At 42.0% G+C, this 15,301-nt stretch overlaps 1 protein-coding gene across 2 annotated transcripts; it reads right to left on the bottom strand.

The window, feature by feature from the left end:
* Nucleotides 1-3,052: 3,052 nt before the first annotated feature.
* DIRAS3 (DIRAS family GTPase 3) lies at nucleotides 3,053-9,486 on the bottom strand. 2 transcript variants are annotated; one of them, XM_047727238.1, is made up of 4 exons: nucleotides 9,309-9,486; nucleotides 7,849-8,584; nucleotides 5,228-5,270; nucleotides 3,053-3,231 (listed from the first exon to the last, which is right to left on the bottom strand). In XM_047727238.1, exons 2-4 carry the CDS (start codon nucleotides 8,520-8,522, stop codon nucleotides 3,205-3,207), a joined length of 744 nt encoding a protein of 247 aa, XP_047583194.1. In that variant the 5' UTR covers nucleotides 8,523-8,584; nucleotides 9,309-9,486; the 3' UTR covers nucleotides 3,053-3,204. The 2 variants fall into 2 exon arrangements, with proteins under 2 accessions (XP_047583194.1, XP_047583195.1); XM_047727239.1 differs by lacking the exons at nucleotides 3,053-3,231; nucleotides 5,228-5,270 and having other exon boundaries at nucleotides 7,520-8,584.
* Nucleotides 9,487-15,301: the final 5,815 nt, after the last annotated feature.

Raw genomic sequence — 15,301 nt, 5'->3', positions numbered from 1 at the left:
AGAGGGCCTGATGTGGGACTTGATCCTGGGACTCCAGGATCATGACCTGAGCCGAAGGCAGTTGCTTAACCAACTGAGCCACCCAAGTGCCCGAGGGAAGAGCTATTATTATCCTCATTTTGCTAATGAGGAAACAAAGACACTTGGTCAAATTCACATGATTAGTAAGCAGGAGAGCCTGAGTTCAAATTCAGAAGGTCTGATCCCCAGAGTCCATGCTCTTGACCATGAGGTTCTGCCACAACACCTAGTTGAAGGTCCAGTCTGGATTCCTCCTTTCATAAAACATCAGTAATTTTGTTTTTACCTTGGATTGTTGCCATTTTCCATCTTCAAACAATAATCCTAATTATCCTCATCTCTGTTACATTTACAGCTTCGAACACACTCCATAGAGTCTAGTGATGTGAGGAGGTTACTTGTATCATCATTTCCCAGAAAAAGAAATTGGTATTTAGGAAGGACAAATTGCAACAGTTCTATGAAATAGAAGCAGCATCAATGAAGAGCTTCCATCCTTTTTTATTCCCCTAGATGATAATGAAGAAATCACAATATTTCTGAGTATTAAGGAACTTTCCTTAATACTTCCTTAAGGCTATTCTCTAGCCTGGGGCCTCTAACTGGTGGCTGGCAGGCCTGACATAATTACACCGAAACAAAAATTTGTATGAACAATTTCTAATTGGTTGCCAATATTTAAGAATTGTTAGATTCCCAAGAAAAATTAGCAAAATTTTGTAACGCCGGATCCACCTTTCCCAAAAGAAGTGAGTAGAAGAAGCTTTCCTCCAGATTGGGCATAATCGTCCTCTAGGTCACCACTTAGACTCCTTACCTGCTGGCTGTGGACCTTGAGTCTGAGATCCTCACATTTTACAGACAAGAAAAATCTACAGTCCACAGACATTTTTAGAGTCTGCCAGGTAAACTAAGAATGGCAGAGCTGATACCAAAATTAGCACCAGAAAGAGGGTCCTGGGTCAGCGGGAAGGGAGGCATTTTCACTCAGGTGGGCATTTTCAAGCAACAGTTCCAAACATGTGACCAGCGGCCTTGTCCTCAAATAGCCCAGCCCCACCACACTATTTAATTCCTATTTCAATTACATTGGGAACAAATATATTTCACAATGTTCAGCTCCAGGTTGCAGAGAGAAGAAAAGACACTGATAGAGGACCTCAATTATCAGTAATTTCTCTCTGAATCCCATTTTCCTCTCTCACTCTGTACTAATGACTACCTTTACAAAGAGGTTCCAGGGGCTTTCAGAGCAACAGGAGTAAACAGGACATGCATTAATGTAGCAGGCTAGTTACCTCCCATATCTGAGCATAGATCTTTCAGAAATGGAATTTTTTTAGATGTGCCTCCCCTACAAATATCAGCAAACATAATCTCCAGGAGTGCAGGGGTAATGTGTGTTGGGTGGAAAGACTTTTGCATTAACCTTGGAGGAAAGGTCTAGGAGAGGTAGAGAGAGAAGATAGCATCAGCCCACTTCAATGAAGCAGCTGAGGCCTTACTGTGTGTCAGGCTCTGTGCTGGGCTTTCACGGGTATTCCTTGATTTCATTCACACAACTCACAAGGTTGGGAGCAGCCAAAAAGCAAAAGAAGAAAGACACACGGTTAAACCCTTATTTGTTCATTTTGGGTGACATATTGGGTCTTAGGGTGACCTCAGCATGGGACTTTAGGTTACTTATTTAACCAATCCCAGCTTCCTCTGTTCCTTGTCTGTTAAAGGCCATATGTTAGAAGCATAATACATTCATAGTTATTTTCTCTCATTTAGACCTGGGGGTTCCTCGAGTTACTTTAAAGTTGAATAAAATTGAAAGAGCACTGTGGTTGGTGTCAAAAAACTTGGATTCTAGCCCCCACTCTGTTCTTTCCCACTGGGACTCATGAAGAAATTACTTGGGTTTCCCCCCCCCAATAATTAGAAAAGTAATAGAAATACATGATAATCTAATTCACACTACATTAAAGGTTACGGAATGAAAAGTGGTCATTCTGGTCCTCAAAGCCAACGCCAATTATCAATTACTTCAATATCTCTCTGGAAAAATTTTCTATTATATATATATAATCACACACTTATATATACACTAACCCTCAAATAGGAGAAAATTTAAAATAAATCTTGGAGATACTATGTATTGGCCCATATAAACCTCATTACTTTAATATAGCTGAACCATATTGAAAGTCATTTAGGCAATTTTCAATCTTTCATTAATACTAGCAAAAGCTAATATTTATCAATTGCTTATAATAAGCCAGACACTATTCTAAGTGCTTTATGTGTATTAATTCATTTATATCAATTCACAGTCATCTTGGGTATTATTATCACCCCCATTTGACATTTGAGGAAAATAATGCCTTGAGAACATATTTCCTCCACAAACAGTAAGTGGCAGAATTGAGATTCACACCCAGGTAGACGGCGCAACGCTGTGACATACATCTTTGTCCACACAGTTTTATGCACATTTGTCAGACTCTCTGGCAAATGAGGACCCTTGAAAAAAGCAGCAGTGCAATCAAGTGTAATTTTAAATTTTTTAAATTAGTGCATTTTAAGTGTATTTTTCCAAGGCCAATATGATAGCAGCGTGGAGAGTGCGCTCATTTTCATGGCACCAGCCACAGAATGCTGTGTATTTTTATCTTCTTCCCCATCTCCTGTGTTGGATCACGTGCTCCTTGAAGATAGGGACTCTGTACCCCAGGGCTCTCTGTAAATGATTACTAAAAAATAGGGAAGACTTCAGTGGGAGTGGCCTTTGGTATTTGGGCTGGATTCTGAAAGGTGAATAAAATTTTGGTAGGCAGAAAATGGAAGAAAAAGCACCTTCTGTGAAGAAAGAGCAAAGGAACAACTACCTAAGATGCTGGCTGGGGCAGCAAATCATCCAGGCTGGTTGGGAAAAGGGTGTGTGGCTGAGATATACTCAGAGAGGATACTGGGAAGGATATTTGGAGGCAGAAAGAGAATTCTAATGCTATTTGGAGTCTGTGAGATCCTTTCCAGGATACATTTATTCATCTGGAAGACAAAATGGATGACTTCCATGAATACACCACCATATCCCCATAATAGTAGTGTTGAATAGTGAAATGTATTGGATCTCAGTTTACAAAATGGTATTATTCCCACATCAGGTTTCTTTCCTCCACTTTCCACTTCTTGGTGTCAAGTGGCTAGCAGGGTTGTCAGTATCCGTGGCCCGGGAAAATATCATTATCAATGTGGTAGGCATATTTTCAGTTTTCATTTATTTTAATCCTCACCAACTCACTGAATACACAGTCTGACATGTTTATTTTTCCAAGCGCTGAGCCCATGGGCCTGGGTTTATAAATGTAGCTGATAGATGTACTATTCAAATTAATTTATATGCAAACATACATCTCAGTGGATTTTGTTCCATTTCTGTTAATCTTGAATTTCATGAAGTTACTTAGACATCTGACGACACATATTATTTTATATACATGCTAACATTTTTTGATTCTTGATTGTTGATCCTGGCTATGTATGTAATCAAATTCAAAATAGAAATTAGTTGTGACTAATGATGTACTATATGTTGGCTAACTGAATTTAAATTAAATAAAAAAAAAGAAATTAGTTCCGATAGGACTCTGAACATATATCAGCACTGCCTACTCAGAAGATATGTAGGACATAAGGATGAGCTATGAATATAATTTTAAATATTTAAATTTAAATATTTTAAAAATTTAAAGATTACATATAAATTTAAAAGATATTAAGTATCATTTTTTAAAATTTTTTATTTATTTATTTGACAGAGAGAGAGAGAGATCACAAGTAGGCAGAGGGGCAGGCAGAGAGAGGAGGAAGCAGGCTCACTGCTGAGCAGAGAGCCCGATGCGGGGCTCGATCCCAGGACCCTGAGGATCATGACCTGAGCCGAAGGCAGAGGCTTAACCCACTGAGCCACCCAGGTGCCCCTTAAGTATCATTTTTAAACATAAATTTATTTTAGAAAGAGCAAGAGAGCGAGAACACACTAGTGGGGGTGGAGGGGGCAGAGGGAGTCTTAAGCAGGCTCCACGCTGAGCATGGAGGCTGATTTCAGGACCCTGAGATCTTGACCTGAGTCAAAACCAAGACCAGATGCTTAACTGACTCTGCCACCTAGAAACCCCTCTGGTAGCCACATTTAAGGAAGTAGAAAGAGGGGTGCCTGGATGGCTCAGTCAGTAAAACACATGACCCTTAGTCTCAGAGCTATGAGTTCAAGCCACATTTTGGGTGTGGAGATTGCTTAAAAATAAAATAAAAAAAAAAAACTAGAAAGAAACATCAAATTAATTTAAATAATATATGTCACTTAAACCAACCTATCTAAAATACTATCATTTCAACATGTAATAAATTTAAAAATATATAAGCTTGTCTACATTGCTCCTTCTGTTTAAGTCCAGAGTCTATTTTATGCTTGCAATACATCTCAATTTGGACTAGCCAACATTTAAGTGCAGACCTCACATAAGGCCAGAGGCTATGATGTTGGATGGTGCAAAAATAGAAGCTATAGATTCTAGCTCTTTTGAATAAAACTGTTAGTGCAGAGAATGGTTAGAATGGTTTATATCCTCCCTGCTGCAATCCAAGCAGTAATATGTAAATTTTCTCACTTAGGACTTTTTGGGAGAGATGGAAGTGATCATTGTGTCCCGAACTTTTGATTATGGACACAGGAGCAGAGACTCATGAAGGTGCGGGTGGGCTAGGGGAGAAGTAGACCATTGGCTTGCTCTGTTCCACACCATGTCATCAGCATTGCTGCTGACAGGTGGAGATGGAGGCTCAGCTCCCTGCCAAACACCTGCTGACAGGGGACAGAGAGCAGGAACTCCCTGCTCAGCCCCACGGACATCGAGCTTCCAGTGGGGAAAGGGTTTGGGGACCTGCTGCTCTAAGGTAGAGATTGGCTCCCTGCACTGTCCTGGTGTCCAGCACCAGGAGGGACATCAGGAAACTACCTTCTGCCTCTGCAGGGCAGGGAGTAATGAGGTGGAAAACCAGATCTTTCCTGGGGAGGCGGGGGGAGAGCAGGGGTTTCGCTCATGTCATTTGATGTTTGGGTACATATCATCAAGAAGGTTTTCTATTATTAAACCAATCTTTTCCTGGTGCTTTGGCTAGGGAAAATGTGCCCCATTTTGGTGTTTTTGATCTGTACCTTTTGGCAGCTCTGACCTGGAGGCATTCTGCATGGTCTTGTCCTGGATGGACAATAAGAAAACCTGAATCACCATCATGCTGTTCCTCACATCCCCAGGTTCCTAGGCAGTACATTGCTTTCCACCTTTAAGTGTTTTCCTTTGCTTCTTTATTATGTTATGTCCAGAGTTATTTTAGTTGTAAGAAGTAGTACCTGGGAGGAATAGAGGGACTACTCTATCTTTTCTGAAACCAGAAATCTCCTAACTGCTAAATATGAGCAAGGCTTTCTAATCCTCATCTTATTCAGCTTCTAAGAAATTTTTGCTGTGATAGAGTACATTACATGCTTGTCTTTGAAACTCATTTCTCCAGTGTGCTACTGCACATTGTGAGTTTCCTCATTTGGTCACTTCTAAGTGCCATCTGCAGTTTCCTCTAGATTAGTAGCTTTCTAATGTGCTTGTGTTGCTCAGGATTCTGCCTAAATCCATTTATCTTGCCTCATTTTCTCCCTGCACAACCTTGCTACCAGCTCTATGCTAAAAACTCACAATCATTGTCTCCAGCCCCTAGCCCCAGTCTAATTCCCACTGGAAAGCTCCACTTGGCTATCCTAACAACTGTGTTATCCAAAATGCAACTTATTATCCTCTTATACATGTGCAAATAGATCTTCCCCCAAATTTGCCTTGTGTTTATGAGCACTTCTCAACAATGTGCTTTTTCCCTAAGGAAAGCTCCACTTGACTATCCTAACAACTGTGTTATCCAAAATGCAACTTATTATCCTCTTATACATGTGCAAATAGATCTTTCCCCAAATTTGCCTTGTGTTTATGAGCACTTCTCAACAATATGCTTTTTCCCCTAAGAATCAAGCTATAGGAAACTACTTTTAAAACACAAAAATTGGGGTGCCTGGGTGGGTGCTGTTGGTTAAGCGTCTGACTCTTGGTTTCAGCTCAGGTCATGATCCCAGGACCCTGGGATCAAACCCAGCATGGGGCTCCATGCTCAGCTTGGAGTCTGCTTGAGATTCTCTCTCCCTCTCCCCCTCACACTTGTGCTATCTCTCTCTCTAAAATAAATCATTAAAATTTTTTAAAAACAAAAATTATTCAGTGATATTTGTTCGATAATAAATATTTCATGGCAAAAAAGTCACCAAATTAAGAAACTCCTTCCCCCAATTTAAAAAGTCACACTCAAAAAGATATGTATAGGGGCGCCTGGGTGGCTCAGTGGGTTAAGCCGCTGCCTTCGGCTCAGGTCATGATCTCAGGGTCCTGGGATTGAGTCCCACATCGGGCTCTCTGCTCAGCAGGAAGCCTGCTTCCCTTCCTCTCTCTCTGCCTGCCTCTCTGCCTACTTGTGATCTCTGTCAAATAAATAAAATCTTAAAAAAAAAAAGATATGTAGGGTAGGTATTCCCTTACTCAAAAAAGTATGTTCAAATATAAAATTAATCTTTAAAAAAAAAAACTTCCTTAAGGAGGAATTTCTTGAATTTCACATTCCACCATTTCTTCCCTTACTTTCCATCCCCCTCCCCACTCCCCATATCCAGCATTTCTTGAGGGAAGACTTTGAGGCAGCCAAAGGCGAGGCTTGCTTTCCACCATCTCCAAGACAGCAAGAGAGAAAGCACCCTTTTCAGAGATTTCTGGAGTTCTTCCAGATGTCAGCCTAGGAATGGTTATGGATACAGACCAGCTTTGCATCTCAGGGACCCTTTAACTGCACCCCTGCCCGCACTGGCTAATTTCAGGAGGGAATATGCCTCAAGTTCTTATTAGAAACCTCACCCAGATGTGGTTGAAATTTTAATGCAATGGGTATTTTTGTTGTTGACCAGTGAAAAAGACATTATAAAGCTGATTGCATGCAGGAAAAGCTTGATTTGAGTCACAAAAACAGCTACATGGAATACCCAAACATTTTTAAATGGTTTTGAAAACAACCGGCACACATTTAATAAGCAAGTTCCACCTTCCCCATTTTCTCTGCCCCCGCCCTCAATGCTCGGCTCTAGAATATCCATTTATTTACCTTGTTTAACATGTCTGTTTGAAATTCATCTGCCAGTTTTGGTGGCAAAACCACATTTTAAAAATATTTTATTTATTTATTTGACAGAGAGAGACAGTGAGAGGGGAACACAAGCAGGGGTAGTGGGAGAGGAAGCAGGCTCCCCACTGAGCAGGGAGCCCAACATGGGGCTCCATCCCAAGGTTCTGGGATCATAACCTAGGCCCAAGGCAGATGCTTAAGGACTGAGCCACCCAGGTGCCCCCAAAACACATTTTTTAACAATTAAATACACAATGGCAACTTTATAGGACTTGGAATGTTTTAAAATAACACACCATAATTAGAACTACAAGAAGAGCAGTGGCCTCTTTCAATTCCTTTCAAGCATTTCATTCTCTATTTCAAATATTAATCTCTAACATCTATACAAGTAGTCTTTAAATACATGCACTCCTTTTTTTTCCTGTCCTCCTTGGCACCTAGTTGTTACCCAAACCACAGCACAGAAGTCATTCACACACAGGTAACACATTACACTGGGACTGCTCCATGTTTTCTGCACACTGTAAGGGAAGAAGTTCAGAATCCTAGGACCCCGGGGCTCACAGGACGATGTACTTGTTAAGCAGCTTCTCCGCGGTCTCCGGCATCAGGGATTTCTTCTGGGGATGGTGAAGGCAGGCGGCAGGCGTCTTCTCCTGGTTCGGCAGCGTGTGAAATATCTCCTGCACACTGATATCCGTCTCAGCGGAGGTCTCCAAGAAGGCACAATTCCACTCCAACGCGCAGGCAGCACTTACTGTAGACTCCCAGCGGCTTTCTTGGCATTTGCTGTCCGCCAAAATGATAGGGTATTTATGCAAGGTGTTGTCTTTGACTTTGTAGATCAGCTTATAGAAAGGCTTCAGCTCCTCCAGGGTTTGCTTCTTGGTGGCGGAGTAAACCAGGAAGACAGCAGGGCCCCTAGCAACCGCGAGGCGCTGCAGACCCAGGTAGCGGGGTCTGCCGGTGGCTTCGGTGCTGTACAGCGCCCCGACGCCGTGGTTGGAGCTCAGCACATGGCAGTCGGTATCTGCGATGGTTGGCAGATACGCATCGCGAAAGTTGCCACGCACCCACCTCCACACTGACACGCTCTTGCCCATGCCAGCAGTGCCAAGCACAATGCAGCAGTCTTTGTTCTTGTTCTGGGGCATGAGGGCAGGGATGATAATCAGGGTGGGCAGAGGCCGCAGTCGCCAAATCGGCCATTTCTTAAAGCCAAAGCAATTATTGCCCATTGCAGGAATTGGCGGGGAGAGGAGCGTGCAAGTTATTGGCACTTACCCAGGAGCAAAAGATTCTTAGGGAGAAAGAACGGAAGAGTGAGATAGGAGTTTGAAATTAGAAGGGTGTCCCCGTGTCTCCTTGTCTAGCCGCTCCCTGGGGATAGTCCGGAGGGTCTAAGATCACTCCCCAAGCCCATCTCCCTCCCTCCTCTGAAGCAGAACCAGGCTCAGTGCCCATCCCAGACGCCACAAAAGGCGGTGTGAGCAGGAAGGAGAGGCTCGCTCATACTTCTTCCTATGATGCCTTAGGCTTACTGCACCGGTGACCACGCATCCATTTTCTTTCACACCACCCTACTCCGATCTAAATACAGAATGAGAAGCTGAAACAATGGACAGCCTGCCAACCTGAGACAGAGTGGGGACTGGAGTCAGGTCCCCTTAATCCTGAGGGAGAAACCCAGCATTCCTTGGTAGCTGAAACCTATGCCCCTTGAGTGCGGAGATGTCTCGGGAAAGGCGGAGGCAGGACGTTTCCGGAAGGGAGGGCTGCCATACCAAGAATGGGGAAGACCAAAACGGTCTGCGCCAAGATGGACCCCATCACTGTCCTTTCATTGACTGTTGTCCTCATTATGATACTAAAAATCATGCCCAGGGTTGGAGATTTATCATGTTAATTAGATGCGTTATGCATGAAGAAGGATAATAAATGCACAGGTGCTAATAAATTCCTGCTTCTATGTGCTCCGAGTCCCCCTTTTCCCATCTAAGTTTCTCTAAAAAATTCTCCCTGACCTCTCCCCAGCGAGTCAGCCTGAGGATTCTTCTCCTTGTGCCGTCTCCCTTATGCTGGAGCATAAGCCCCAGTAAAGCCTAGCCTCGAACCCCGCTGGCCACTTGTCAATTGCTGTTGCTTGGAGACACCCAAACACCCGGTTTAGTAATAATGGAGGTAAGGACAGAGTGTCCAGGGAGCCCACGGGGCCAGGATGCTCTCTGTTCCGGTGCCGTAGAGACCAATTACCTACAGGGACTGTCCCCGGGACATCGAGGGACAGATAGCCACCTCCACAACAACTAGGCCTCCCATTCTCACCCACAGCAGCCCAGACCGGTTTACCCACTACATCTCACTTTGGAGTGCTCCCTAATAAAAGCGGAAGACAGCTTTTACCTTTCTCCAAGGCAGGAACAAGTGCGCTAGCGGGCCAATTCACTGCTCCCTGAGTCAGCCTTAGCGATGGTGGCAACTGAGCGCGCTGGCGGGCAAATTCACTGCTTCTGGAGTCTGCATTGGTGATGGGGGGGGGGGGTGAGGGGAGGGTGGGCAGTGGCAACAGAAAGACCAATCACAGCCTCGGGAGCCAGTCAGAGGCTACCTGTGAGCTGCCGGAGGGTAGCGGGGGGGCGGGGAACTGAGGAACCTGCGGGGATAGGCCTGGAGCGCCAGGGGGCAGGCTTGGCGGCTCTATTCGCACCTTCTGCAGAGGAAGGACTTGAGGGGGGTGTGCCCAGTGTCCCCCACGTGAGAGGAGCTGAACCCCCAGCCAGGGGGCAATGAGGGGGAGGTCCTGGGTTCATAGAGCTGGCCATTCAGGTGTGTATGCTTCTAGAATTTGCACTTCTAGTTTGGTGCAGGCATCCTTCACTTCTGTGCCCTTTCGTGACTGTGGGGTTAGCCCTTCCCAAGCCTCGCTGCCTTCTCTTCAGTGCAGAACGGGCACTTAGAATTCTCCCCACCACTGGTGCCAGACACTTCATAGAATCTGATCCACTTTCCTCAGTAAACATTTGTCCACCACAAAACGCGGTTTTTGTCCCTCCAGAAGTCTCAACTAACACAACTGTTATTAGAGACTTCAGAACCTGCTTCCTGCGAGGATTACCTGTGGTTTAGACAGGTTCTATGGAACAAGGTTGAGAGATGGTCTCTAAACCCAGCAGCCTTAAGCAGCAGCCACATTCCTCACTACTATTGGTACAACAGGTTTCATTTGATCATCATCACAAAAGCTTTGTAAGCAAATCGAGTAGGAATGTGGGCAGCCTCTAGAAGTAGAGAACCAACAAGAAAATACGGACTTCAGTCCTACAACTCCTAACAGCTGGACTTCCCCCAACAACCCAAAGGAACTTGAAAGCAGATTGTTCTCTAGAAACTGCACAGAAGACCACAGACCGGTCAACAAATTGATTTCATCCTTGATTAAGCAGAGACCATCCAGACTTCTCACCTTCAAGATTGTAGGTCCTGTAGTTGGGCATTATTTTATGCCAGGAAGTTTGTAGTCACTTGGAACGCAAAGAAATTTGTAATTTGCTTTCAAATTTGTTTCTTGTTTGCCAAAGAAGGACTGATATAGCAGGTAAAATGACTTGTTCAAGGTTACAGAGCTCATAAATGATGGGCGTAGGCCCAAACCGACTTTTCCTAACTTCAAGTCTTACTCTTTTTCTGGTGCTGTCATTGTATGTCATTAATATGATATGCTATTTCTGGTTCATTAGTAAAAAAAAATTTCCATGGCTTTTTAATTTTTACCCAAAAGCACATTCATGTTGGAGAGATCTAGGCAGAAAATTTGACTTAGAATATTTATATTTTTTTCTCTTCTTTTGAATATACCTTAATATGCCTTTGAGCTATGAGATCTTGGGGAAATTACTTTTCTGCAGAATGGGAACTAATACCTATGAAAAACAATTGTGGGGAGCATTCAAGAAGCTACTACACAAGACAATCCACAAATCCACAGTCTGAGCATTTTAACAATGGCTTTTGGAAGTGTCAGGATCTTTTTATTTAATCTTATCTAACCCTGGGATAGAGTCCCACACTGGCTCCCTGCTCAGTGGGGAGTCTGCTTCTCCCACTCCTTCTGCTGTTCCCTGTGCTTGTGCTCTCTCTCTCAAATAAATAAATAAAATCTTTTAAAAAGGAATAAAAAAAGACTAAAGGAAGATATGATAGTGGAGAATAACATGAAATTTTAGAAAGGAAAGTAGAATCTTAGATTAGGTAAAAAACTGGGGCAAATATTATATCTGTGTCATGAGTTTTTACAATCATATTTATGACTGAAACATCTGATACTCAAGGTAATAATATTAAAAATTGGGGAAGGCAAAGGGACCTAAACAGAAGTAAGGTTTCCATACTTCACTTGAAGTGGTAAAATGTTGATACCAGCAGATTGTGATAAGTCACATATGTATATTGTAAACTGGAACAACAATTTTTACCCAAAGAGATATAATCAAATACTCTTAAAGTAAATTAAGATTGAATTCTGAAAAATATAGCCCCCAGGAAGGTGAAAAAGGAGAAACAGGAAAAACAAAAAACAAATGATAAAATGGCATATGTAAGCTCAAATATATCAGAATTACCTTTCCACGTAAATGATGTAAATATACCAATTAAAAAAGCATATTGGCAGAGTAGATTAAAACAAGCAAACAAAAAGAAACACCAGCCAATTACAAGGTGACTGAAGTCAGTTTCATCTCACTTCACATTTAATGACACAGGGAAGTTGAAAGTAAAAAGATGGGAGTGCCTGGGTCGCTCCTCCAATTAAGTGGCTGTCTTTGGCTCAGATCATGACCCTGCATCGGGCTCCCTGCTCAGTGAAGAGCCTGCTTCTCTCTCTCTCCCTCTGCTACTCCCTCTGCTTATGTTCTCTCTCATTCTCTCAAATAAATTAAATCTCCAAAAAAAAATTAAAGGGTGCTTTTGTATGGTAACACAGGTTATATGGAAACCAAAATTAAAAACACAATTATTATTTACAAATGCTATGAGAATGAAGTACTGTGTATGCACTTAACAAAACACATGAAGGATCTGAATGCTGGAAATTACAAAATGCTAATAAGTCAAATTAAACAGAAACATAATGTGTTCATGTATTAGAAGGTTCAACTTAGTAAAGATGTCAGTTCCCTCCCAATTGATCTATAGGTAATACAGTTCTTGCCAAAATCCGAGTAAGCTTTCTGCAGACATAGACAAACTTATTCTGAAATTTATAGGGAAAGGCATAGTATCTAGAATAATTAACACGCTCTTGAAAAAGAGGGATAAAGTAAGAAAAATCACTCTTTGATATTAAGGGCTAAGATGCAGCTGCAGTAATTAAGACAGTGTAATATTGGTAGAGAACAGACTAGAGAGCCCAGGAAAAGGGGCACACAGATATGCCCAGCTGATTTTTGACAAAGGCACAAAAGCAGTTCAATGCAGAAGGATAATCTTTTCAACAAATTGGTGCTAGATCAATTGGTCATCCATAGACAAAAACACATAAGCAAACAAAAAAACTCGAACCTAAATCTCTTACTGTACAAAATTGATTGAGGATAATGGAACTTATATATAACATGTAAAATTATAAAATTGTTAGGAAAAAAGGAAATCTTTGGGATATATCTTGATTGTGGTTACACATTTATAAATCTACATATATGATAATATTCCATATAATTAAATACATACACAGATGAGTACAAGTAAAACAGGAAATCTGAATAAGAGCAGTGGATTCTATCGATGTTAATATCCTGGTTGTAATATTGACTATAGTTTTGCAAGGTATTACCATTGAGGGAAACTGAGTAAAGTTACTCAGGATCTTTGTTATTTCTTATAACTGCATGTGAATCTTCAATTAGGTCAAAGCGAAAAGAACATTAATTTTAAGAAGCACTCATAAAAAAATAATAACGTAACTCTCATGGCTGCCAATTAAGGCCCAAAGTCTCTCGTTTCATATTTCCAACTCCCTATAAACAGACCCCAAATTCCCTTTCGAATCATACCTTCTGTGAGTCTTCTGTACACACTGGCTTAATAAATTCCATATTCCTGGAAGTTCCTATGTCTCTTAGCTCATCCCCCAACCCAGTCCCCTCCTCTACACACCCCAGTTCTACTCTTCTTCAAGGACCTCCAAATGGTGCTTCCAGCTGGAAGGAATCCCTCCTCCCTGAGATCCCACACACCTTTTCATCTTGTATTAAAGCTTTGTCAGTACTTGTTTCCTATTTTCCACAAAGCAAAGAGTTTTCTCTGACAGAGCAGAGATGCATCTAGCTCTGATTCCCTCACAGGTGCTAGTCGGAGCCAACAGGTAGCGCTCAGAGGCAAGCAGGACGGTACAGGTTAATGTAGATTCTGTCAGGAGGAGTGCAAGAGCCAGGCTGACTGCTCTCCAGTCTGGTGATCACGACCTCTTTACAGTTTAGCCTTTAACTCTATCCTCCGTTGAGAACAGGGGAAGCACACGGTAAGTGCTGACACATTAACAAGTATCTTTGTTAGTACCTGGCAGAGTAGATACTCAGACAACGTAGCTGGAGTTTGGAAACCTGGTCTCCAGCTTCTGTCAGCTCAAATGCTAGTTGAAGGGACTTTGACAATTTGTTTGCCTTTTACATCGTTTCTTCACCTGTAAAATGGGGACCAAAGTAGCTGTGTTGGAAGTAAGATTGGTTGGCTCTCTTGTGTGAAAGTTAAGCAAGATGTTGCTTCTAGAATGTGAATAAGCTAAGATTCACTTGAGTGTTTGCAGTGAGATAGGTATTACTCTAACAATTTCACATGGGTGATCTCATTTGTAAAGTGGAGACTATTTTCTCCATCTTACAAATGAGGAGATCAGGCATGGAGAGATGAACTAAGGGGTAGAGGCTGGGAAACTGGCTCGCTTCAAGGCTTCTGAATTTTCCACCATGCTGCCTCTTTAGCAGAGAGAGGTGGTGATGTTTGGGACTCTCACAACTGTAATTTTAGAAGCTTGTTTTCTTTCACTTTCTTCTTAGGCTTCTCCCCTTTTAAGCTCTGTAGAAAACTGATGGCAGTTATGTTTCCCATCCTTCACAAAAAATCTTCACAATTTTGATTTCCAGGACCAAGGTTGCTCCCAAATCCCTTTTTATTCCATGCAAGCATTTTCTTCCATTCCTGCCACTTCTGTTCCCAGCCTGACTGCTTTCTCCTACCTTCCTGAGGCTACAAATAGCCCCTTGTTCGCAGAGATATCATCTACCTCATAAAGAAAAGAGACCACCAGATAAAACTTCACCAGCCCCTGGTCCACACATACCTTGTGTGATACTCTCTTTTCTCCACTCAGGGTTAATGCCTTCATCTGAGGTCGGGAGTGACTCTCAACCTCTGGTCCTGTATTAGACTATATTAGAATCAGCTGGGGCTCTTGTTAAAAATACCTAACCCACGTCTTCAGAATCAGAATCTGTAGGTGAGACTGGGGTGCTGGGAAGTTTACATTTTAACAGGCCCCCTCAGGTAATTCTGATACAGACAAATCTCAGAACTACTCCTTTAGAAACTTACTTGATCAATGTATTCCTTTATTAACCTTTCAATGTTCATTGTACCAGTAGCCATGATCCTTATTTCTGATATCAATAATTTGTTTCTTCTCTTTTTTTCTGATTAGCTAGGTGAGTGGCTTATTAATTTTATTAATCTTTTCAAAGAGCCAGTTTTTTTGTTTCATTGATTTTTATATGTTTCCCAGTTAATTTTGTTGTTTTCCACTCTAATTTTTTAAATTTCCTTTATTCTGCTTGATTTAGTTGGAAATTGCTCCTTTCTGTAGTTTTCTAGAGTGAAAACTTAAATTATTGCTTTTAGATTTTTCTTCTTCTCTAAAATGGGCATTTTAACCTGTAAATTTCCTCTGTGAGCCCTGCTTTCTCTACATCCAGTAAAAATTGTGTTGTTAAATCTCCAAACATTTGGGAGGGTTTTTAAAAAAAAT

The sequence above is a fragment of the Lutra lutra genome, chromosome 4 (assembly GCF_902655055.1).
Source record: "Lutra lutra chromosome 4, mLutLut1.2, whole genome shotgun sequence".
Classification (NCBI taxonomy): Eukaryota; Metazoa; Chordata; class Mammalia; order Carnivora; family Mustelidae; genus Lutra; species Lutra lutra.
The sequence above is the reverse complement of the archived record's forward strand: the minus strand, read 5'-3'. Positions and strand labels throughout refer to the sequence as shown.